This window comes from Triticum urartu, chromosome 6 (genome assembly GCF_003073215.2).
Source record: "Triticum urartu cultivar G1812 chromosome 6, Tu2.1, whole genome shotgun sequence".
Lineage (NCBI taxonomy): Eukaryota > Viridiplantae > Streptophyta > Magnoliopsida > Poales > Poaceae > Triticum > Triticum urartu.
In genome coordinates, this window is record NC_053027.1 from 121,717,128 (window position 1) to 121,726,948 (window position 9,821).

At 42.3% G+C, this 9,821-nt stretch overlaps 1 protein-coding gene across 1 annotated transcript; it reads right to left on the reverse strand.

Annotated features, from left to right (window-relative positions):
- Positions 1-394: 394 nt before the first annotated feature.
- On the reverse strand, positions 395-7,911 carry LOC125516743 (probable sucrose-phosphate synthase 2). Its single transcript, XM_048682067.1, has 13 exons — positions 7,593-7,911; positions 7,410-7,499; positions 6,169-6,377; positions 5,156-5,219; positions 3,985-4,683; positions 3,573-3,680; positions 3,328-3,459; positions 3,045-3,221; positions 2,713-2,766; positions 2,564-2,626; positions 1,748-2,452; positions 1,503-1,630; positions 395-984 (listed from the first exon to the last, which is right to left on the reverse strand). The coding sequence occupies exons 1-13, from the start codon at positions 7,779-7,781 to the stop codon at positions 708-710; spliced, it is 2,895 nt and encodes a 964-aa protein (XP_048538024.1). The 5' UTR covers positions 7,782-7,911; the 3' UTR covers positions 395-707.
- Between the last annotated feature and the right edge of the window lie 1,910 nt (positions 7,912-9,821).

The window sequence follows — 9,821 nt, forward strand, 5'->3', positions numbered from 1 at the left end:
CTACTTCGGCCAAGAGATGGCCGAAAACTCCACTTCGGCCTAGCTGTGGCCGAAAAGTCCTACTTCGGCCCAGAGATGGCCAACGGGCTACTACTTTTGATTTTTAAGAAAATCATGCTTCCGAAAATGCTATAAAATATATCATAGTTTTGAAAAAAAAATCTGAACCAGGCACCTGTGTTGGCCTTGCAGCTGGCCACCAGGCACCTGTGTTGGCCCAAGGACAGGCCCCTGTAGGTGGGCTGGTTAGGCAAGGGCCCTAACACAATAGCTGCTGCAGGTGAACAGGAAATAGTACAGCAAGCACAATTGGGAAACCAACATTTGAATAGTATAAATTTTGTATAGAACACTTGAAGGTTCTTTTTAAGAACATAAATCAGAAGACGGCCAGTAAAACGAGTAGACAGAGTTAATCCATTTAGGCTCCCGCCTTGTCTGTATTTTCGGGGCATCTCAGTTCCCAAATGACTTTTCTGCTCACATTTGTTTTCCCACTACATTTATCGATATTGTCCACTTCAAAATTTGTGAATAGTACAAACAAAAGGTGGAAGTTATTCACAGCTCGAGAATATACCACACCCACACTCTACAATCTACAAACAAAATCGACATTCCCATCAGGTATGGAAATAGTGGCGCTCGGTTTGGCTCGTTCTTCCTCTCCTTTTCTTCTTCCTTTTCGTGTGGTGCGCGCAAAGATGTTATTGTGTCGGCACACCAATCTGACGCAGGGCAGACTTGATGTCCTCTGTAGTGCAACCCTGGACTTCGATGATGTTGGAGCTGTCCAGTGCAACGACATCCTGCAAGGGGTATCTCCGGACTGTGTGGATTCTGTTTGCAGCAATGTTGAAGTCGCCCTTCAGGATTATGGTCCTGTGGAGACCCCCTAGCAGCTCTTCGTAATCGGAATCACCACTTTCACCAACCATGACCACGATATTTGGCAACTCTATCCCCCACCGTACAAACAAGTACCTTGAGAAACAAAAAGTTCAATCAGCAGGATTAAGATAGTTTACACTTTACAGGCACGGCAGGTGGCCAACTGCTTAAGGGGGGGAAGACAACTGATATTAGCCATCTGTTCCAAATATCATCTTGCTTTAAATACTCCCTCTGTAAACAAATGTTAGACGTTTTAGGTCACTGCATTTGTTTACAGAGGGAGTAGTTAATATAAGATTCCTGGCATTGCTAATTTCAGAGGGAATGCTATACCTTTTTTTCGATTTTAAGAGGGGAAATATCCTACATACTCCCTGTTCTCTAATTGATGAAAATTGGTATGCAAACACACACCCTTTCATAAAGATTGGGTACAAATAAAACTACAACCAAAAGCGGGCCTAATCCGCATTTGTATTGAAAGAACTTGCCATTTAGTGTTCTCCTATTGCAAACACGCGCTTACTGTTCTGAATAAGAAATTATGATATGGTGACAAGGTAAACTGATAAATGGAGACAAATAATCAGCAAAAGAAAATGACAAACCTTATTGCCTGAGAACGTGACGCATGAATAGGAGTTACAGACAGTCTGGTAGCGCTGTGGTTATACAGCGCATTACAACGTAGCGACTGGATTCTCATCAACTTCCTCAACTCCTTTAGGGGAGGCAGCTAGATGAAGGGAGAGAGAACACCACATTAGAGACATTGTGAAGGAACTTCCACAAAATATTAAGCACAGATAAGGCGATCCACGAAGTAAAAGATTAGGGAAAATGTAAAGCCTACATGATTTGGATTGACCACTTTAAATGCAAGACAATATGTAGAAGAGTGTTCTGAATCTTCAAAAATCATTTGCCTTTCAATTCTTCCCTTTCTTTCAACCACAGAAGTAGCCCATTTCACAAGATACTTTCTTAGACCTTCTCCTCCCCAACGATACTCAATATGTGATTGATGATTTCGATCTATTACATGGGTAACCTTGGAATTGCTTGGCGTATTACCAGAATATGAAGGATAGTAAATGCTACTCCCACTGTTGCAGATGAAAGCATCAAAACCAGCAGGATGCATGCCTACAGATACTAGAAGTGAACATATCTCTGATATTGTTAGCGAAGTTGACAGCACGAAACCAGTTGAAGCCGGTGTGTTTTCTGTATGTGCGGCCTCAATCGCATTTCTGATGATCCGCACTAGATTCTCCTTGTTAACAGAGTCTACAGAAATAACAATGATATGCTTCCTTCCTGATATAGGTGCCTTACTCCTTTCCTCTTCGCTACCGACAGCAGGAGATCTCATGCCAAGAGTCAATATCCTTGACAGGTGATTCTTGCAATGTTCAGGCCAGGAAAATTGGTGAATATTTTTTAGTCCATTTTCTCTGCACCTTGACCAAAGTTGCTTCTCGGAAAGAAGTTTATACAGTGCATCTGCAATGGCATTCTGATCATGTGGATCGACAAGGAGACCATTGTTGAGCACCTGCATAAGAAACGACCAGAGAGCGGACACAGTGATGCCCGCTTGAAATGAGTTGATGCATTTTTGTTTACGTTAATAGCATGGCACAACGTAAGTGTAAGGCCCACGTACCTGATGAATTTCAACAGGAGCTCCATTTTTTGTAGCAATAACAGGCAAACCATTCATAGCGGCCTACTCATGGATATAAAATACTGGTTCTAATTAGGAAACTGAAAAGTTAATTGCTGCAACATGAAATTAGAGTCTCTAATTCTGACCTCTATCAAGGTAACACCAAATTGTTCAAAATAAGCCACGTTAACAAAAGCCCCCTGAAGAATAGATGATCAGCATCCATGTAACCAGGACAATAACAGAAGCAACAATGAACTCTACCACACTATACCATAAATAAATAAATAAAACAGTTTCAGATCATTAAATCAAGAATCCACTCTTCATTTTATTTGAAAACTTTCTCATTTATGTATATCCACAGGCATGAAAGAAGACATAATAAATAAGTGAATATAAGTAATGCGGAGGGAACATGAAAGAAGCATGACCAAGCTAGCACAAGTGTATTCATGTTGCGTCATGAACAACATACCTTAGTTCTTGTGGCTAAACGGTAAATGTCAGGAACTTCAGAGTGCTTGTGATGCTTGGGGTATGCCACTTGACCATACAAATCGTATTCGTCTATTAGTGTAAGCACAGATGTCAAGACAGAAGCACTCGTGTTGTGCATCTTTGAAATAGCCTCACGGTTACCCATTATTAGTGTCTACAATGCAAAATTAGAAGTTTACACAACGAAGGATAGTATCATTCAGAAACTACATATAAGGAAACAAACCACATAAAATCAAGATGATCAGGTCCAATCTTACGAGATTTGCGAGCTCCCTCAGTGGGCGGCACTCACCAAATGCCTTTACAAGTGTTGTTATATTCTTTTCAGGATATGGACGGGCAACAGCCAAAATCATAGGCTTCCGAGGATTTGTAAAGAAGCGCATTATCTGCCATCAGTTGGACATGCATGAATTATCAGTACTTAGAAATACAAGCTTAACAGGAACAAACAATCATTCTTCAATAATTACTGAACAAAGGTTACACTAGTAAAAGTGACCTGAGACCAGATAGGCGGATCCTCAGAGGCTGGGCCATGATTTTCTTCTTCACCATCTATATCGAAATCATGAATTATATGACCAAATTCAACACCAGGAGGAATTATCTGCACAGCCAGGAATGGGAAAATATGTATGTTAAGGAATTGTAATAGACGATGCGTGCAAAGTAAAAACTAAAGCCCGTGATAATACCTTAAACTACAAATACAGTTGCCATAATTAGAAACTATTGCGAGGGATGGGGGGATGTGTGTGTGTGTGGGGGGGGGGGGGGGGGGGGGGGGGGGGGGGGGGGGGGGGGGGGGGGGGGGGGGGGGGGGGGGGGGCGGGGGGGGGGGGGGGGGGGGGGGGGGGGGGGGGGGGGGGGGGGGGGGGGGGGGGGGGGGGGGGGGGGGATTGTTTACTCACAACCATACGAGGCATATAACGCCCATAGCAGTTAGCACCACGCTTGACTCTTGCTCGAAGCTTCCTTGCAAGTATGACCTCAAAACCATCATACAAGTTCCACTGCTCTTCTATCTCTTGCCTAGTACTAGCAATAACAATTTCAGATGCATCAAGAGACAATTCCTCCGCCTCGATTCGGCGCATTATTTTGTATGTCATATTTATTTCTTCCCTTGATTGTCGCCCTTGCTTGAGAAGCCCTTCCAGTTTATCTTTCCCAAGGAAATGTCCTGTAAATGCCATAGGCAGGTTAAGTGCTCCTGATAACAGGGTAGCAGCTATTCCCGCGCTGGCGTAATGCCCATGAATCACAGCAGGCCAGACTGGATGCCCACAGCCGATTTCTTCACCAATTGTTTTTGACATCCGCACAATATGGCTGAGTGCACCATCAACAAATTCTTGAATGAAAGGCCATAGACGTTCTTTAGTCAGGTACATATCTCTTGGTCCAAATGGTATCCGAATGATGTATCCACCACTGTTCTCTCCCTTTTCCTGTTTGGAATTTTTAAAGGTTGTTGAAACCAACATTTCTGCAGGTTCACCATAACTACGATCAAAATTTGGTGCCAAAATTTGTCTTGTCAGCAAATCAACCCGGTAAACTCCAGGAGACGAACTCAATGCTTTAGCAAATTCAACCACATATTTGACCTACAAAATGGTATATAAAAAAATTATGTACTTGAAACATGAAATAGGGAATGTAGGCCCCATATGTAAGGGGGAAAACAGGATGGGGGTGTGATGAGAAGGTTAGTGCAAGTTTGAATTTTACCAAGAACCTATTTAAACACAAAAAGAAAAAAAAGAAAAACATCAAGCCCTCCATCCAGTGGGCCTTAAATGCAACTGGAAAACAAGCATCAGATGTTATCTAGAGCCTATTTAAACGCAGGAGAAGACGAATCCAGGCTACAAAAGCAACTCTCCTTAGGATACACACTAGAGTGAACTCTGCACTGTAAAAGGTTGGGAATATCTGTGATATTCATATACTGTACCAAGTTCAATTTGAGATGCGAGTTAATACAAGATAATGTACTAACTGGACCACTATGTGCAACTGCAATCATGCAAGCAATCAATCAATCATGTGTACTACTTAGTCGTGCAAACATATTACCTGGCCACCAGTATCTGAATCTCGGCCTAGCTCCATATTCTCACCACGGACAAGACCATGGAGACTGCAGCACAAAACATGAATGGTTAACATACATTACAATTCAACACAAACATGTATGTCACTTCATTTGACAGTTGCACAGCTGACAAAGAACCATGCCATCGGTTCTGAGTCTAAAGGATGGATTATAAAGCGGTGAAACTAAATTTATTCTGTCAGAGTGTGAAGTTCTTCAAAGCATTGTTTATAAGGTGGTAAGGCGAGCACCAACCGCCCTGACGCCTAAGCACGTGATGAATTGATAAAACATTAGTCTTGCAATCCTAGCTCTAGTGCAGATTTACAGCCTAAAAGCCAGCACAGCTGCAGAAATTCATTAGCAATATAAAAATATAAACAAAATTTATATGTAGAAACAAGATACGAGTTAAAAATTGTCTCCGCTCTTTCCTAAAAAATGAAGATGTGCAGAGTGGAAAAGGGTCGTCCTTCGCGACCAGACTATTTCATAACACAATAATTCAGATATGTGAATACCCAGAGTGGATACATGAATGCAATGCACAAACATTACACCTCACCACCTCGGTTTAAAGGTAATCTTTAGAATCAGGGTATCAATTATCAAAGCAAGACAATCCCTTGCAGTTTATTTCTTTAATGTGATAGTGCTCAGGGACAGGAGGGGCTTTTGTCCATTTGAGTGTCACGAAGAAGAGGTATCACTATAATTAAGTTTTGCTGCTTCATGTATCTCCAAGGATTTTATTCATTAAGAAAGCGATTTGTTGTGAACACCTTGTTATTATGGATAGGCAGAAAAAAAACACTTGGTGCATCATTGTGAGCTCCCTGTGGTACAGGTTACTTTGAATGTATGGAAGAAGAATGTTCTTCCTCCTATCTGGTTAAGTATATTATATTCAGCATCAGATAATAGAATGTGCCTTATGAAGAGATTAACATGTTATCTGCTCCTGGTGGTTATGTTGAAACAATATTCTCCGTACCTGATCAATACAATGTACAGCTTGTCAACTGAACTTGTCTTGGGTGAGACCCCTGTGGTGCTATCACCATAGGCAACAGATGGGTCACCAGCATCTTCTCCCTTTTCACCTTCAAAGAGATCTTCAGACATATCCGCTGTAGCATCAATTCGTGTTTTCTCGGTTTCTGGATGCCTTTTCAACAAACGACAGGCTTCTTCTTTCTCTAACTGCATATCAGAACATATATATGACTGACGCAGGAGAGGCTAGACCGCTAGAATTATAGAGTGGACACAGTCCAATATTGGACTTTAAAAAAATGTGCTCTTTGATATAAAATGTAGTAGAACTAAATAAGTGGATCGGGAAGTTACCCAGAAAGTAAAAATAAAATTGTAACTGAACTGAACTTAACTGGGAAACTGGTGGTATACTATATTATTATGTGCAAAGTTATCTACTTCAGGTACAGAGAAAATAGATGTTAAGAAAGGGATACGCAGATTCAACATGTCTTGTTGTGTCAGCTAGCGTGTATTCACAGAACTCCCTTCGTTTCCAGCAAATATGACAATTGTGCAAGGTATTTTCATAACTGTGCATGAATTATCAAGCGACACCTTTCACATGCTAATTATAAGGTACAGGTAACATTAAAAATCCGAGGACAATCAGATTATAGCATAGTATCATAGCTGTAGTAGGCAAGTATATTGTCTTATAAATAGCTCAAGCTTCAAGGAAAAAATGCACCAATTCCACCCACCATTCTTTGCATGCTAGTACCTACTCCCTCCGTTCCTAAATATAAGTCTTTGTAAAGATTCCATTAAGAACCACATATGGATGTATATAGATGCATTTTAAGTGTAGATTCATCCATTTTGCTCTGTATGTAGTCCACCTAGTGGAATCTCTACAAAGACTTATATTCAGGAACAGAGGGAGTATATTTCTTCAGTACCCGCAACTAATTTCTGTGCAATTTCATCATCAATGGCCACAAGTCTACCACTATAAAAGAATGCCAAGCATCCTCCATAAATCAATCGAGAACTGCAACTCCTCTGAACAGATCTGCCGTCTTCTAACTATCACCTACACCACACCACATATTTGATTCTTTTCAGCCTTCAGCTACTTCTGAGCAAAACTAGACCGACCTAATAACTCGCTGGAGCTTTCCGTTCTCTGTACAGAATCGCCCAATAGAACCTCGCACAAGGAAGCTACTACAATCCCAAGAGAGACGAGCTCACCTCCTTCTTCTTCCTCGCGAGGTTCCAGATCCTCCATGTCATGTTCTCCAGCCGCGTGTTCCTCTCCTGCGGGCTCCGCATCGCGTTCGCCTGCGACACACACCGCAGATCGATCAAACAAATCCGAAGCGGAGCAGAGAAATCCAAAAGGGTAGGATTCGTGCTTGCGCGTCGGCCACATACCCGGAGCCATGTCTTGTAGAGGTCGGTCTCGTCGTAGCCGGTGATGACCTCCTCGACGAAGTAGCGGGCCGGGGAGAAGTGGCCACGCTCGCGGAGGAGCAAGGAGGGGCGGTCGCCGCCGACGGCCGACTTGCCGGCGTCGAGGATGGCGTCCAGGTAGCTGTTGATCCAGTTGTCGTTGCCCACCATCTTCGCCGCCGCCGCCGCAGCCGCCGCCGCAGCCCCGGAGAGATCGGGGGATGGGAAGAGTGGAGGCTAAGCCAAAAGAGGGAGGTGGGGAGGAGGAGGAGGTGAGGAGAAATGACGAGGCGAAAGGAAAGTACCAAACCAAAACAAAACAAGAGAAAGAAAAAAATAGCGGCCTGGTAATAATGGAGCGAGACAGTCTGGTACGTTTGGACTTTGGAACCAGTATACAATACAATACACACAATAGTATAATGGCAGCATCAATATGAGATGCCATTTTTAAAATTTTGATTCCCTGTCCTGTTTCATGATTTAGATTAATCGATGGAATTTGAATTATTGGATGTAACAACTTTTCCTCCTCATCTTTTACCCTCAAGAAAACTTTTCCTCCTCATTTTTTGATGAAGATTATGAAATCGCTCGTTTTTCAATTATGAACGATTTGAAGTTGGTAGGAACCATGCATTTATCATGTAATCGTGACATCGCCGGTGCAACAAGGTGTGTGCCTCCTACAAATTGTGCACTTGGTTTCCAGGCACCGCATCAGTCTCCTCCACATAACACGCATTATGATTAATCATTCCTTGATGATGACCAAGTATCGTCACCATCACATTTCCATTTTAGACGAGATCCAAGTGTTTAATGTGATCCAAGTGCTTAGGGTGTTTGCCATGTGTACATAAAACATGTCCATAAGCGAACAAAAAAAAAGACAATCATCATATATTGCCCTTATATATTATGAGTGTAGTTCACAAGCTATAAAGCACTAAAATAATATTACTTGTATGCATGTCAATATTAAACAAAGTTTGCATGGCAAATCTATGAGTTATTTTTTCTGAAGTGAAGTGCGGGTCTCAACTTATGGACTACTTTGGCTATATATGTTGTCACACACTTAAAACATCTTTAGCAGATCCCGTATAAGCTCGTCGGCCCTTATAATTCCGGCGATTTATAGGAAACGTTAAAATTTCGGCCTGGACAGATCCTGTGAAGAAGGCCATGCCCAAAAAAATATACGTGCGGCCCATAAAACCCCAGCTCCGCCACTATATTTACCGGATCCGACTCATTTTAGGGTTCCTATCCGCCAAAGCCCCCACCTTTCTCCACTGCAATTCCTCTTTATCCGACGCCAAATGCACCCACTCTGGTGGCCATTTTTCGCGCGCACAACCCCTTTTCGACTGCCTCAATGTCGAGCGGAGGTCGTGGGCGTGGTGGCCGAGGGGGGCGCGGCGTCACTCTGTGCATTTTAAAACCAAACCGAAAAACCATACCGAAAATAAACCGAACCGAACCGATTTTATGGTTTTTATGGTTTCTGGTTTCGGTATGGTATGAACTTTCCATACTGATTTGAACTTTGGTTTTTATGGTATATACCGAAAAACCGAACGATTAACCGAATAAACCGAAGTAAAAATAAATTTATATTTCTTGAGATGAACAACCGTACAAGTTGTCATTTTTCTTGTACATGAGTCAAATTCACTGCTAAGCATATAAATTTTTCTTGTAACATAGTCATTTTTCTCTTTTTAAAAGACTAAGCACGTCCATAACCATCAACAGATGAATCAATGCATGCATATATACTTATATATATAGTCATATACTATTTGTGTAAAATAGTATGTGTTTTGAATCATAAATTTGCAAATTATTATTACGTCATTTTCAAATTCGCGTCAACTTTGGTTTTTACGGTATATACCGAAACCATACCGAAATAATTTGGTATATACCGAAACCGAACCATATTTTATTTTCATACCGTATTTACCGAAGTATTAATACGGTACAAACCAAAAAACCGTATAAACCGAACCATGTAAACCGAATAAACCGAACGCACAGGGTGAGCGCGGCGGCTCACTGCTGCACAAGCGAGACCGCCACGACGACGAGCCTGGGAGCTCCATCCGTCCCCACCCTCAGTCGAGGAATGGTGCCGCGTGCAGGCGAGGGAGCGCGGTGCTCTCTCCCGCAGCGGCGCCCGGAGGACGTGGAGGGTGTTCGACC

Coding starts and splice junctions, on each gene's coding strand:
- LOC125516743 (XM_048682067.1), bottom strand. CDS start 7,781: ATGGTGGGCAACGACAACTGGATCAACAGCTACCTGGACGCCATCCTC. Junction 5,220..6,168: donor CTGTACATTGTATTGATCAG/GTACGGAGAATA, acceptor TTTGTGCTGCAG/TCTCCATGGTCTTGTCCGTG. Junction 4,684..5,155: donor ATTCAGATACTGGTGGCCAG/GTAATATGTTTG, acceptor ACCATTTTGTAG/GTCAAATATGTGGTTGAATT.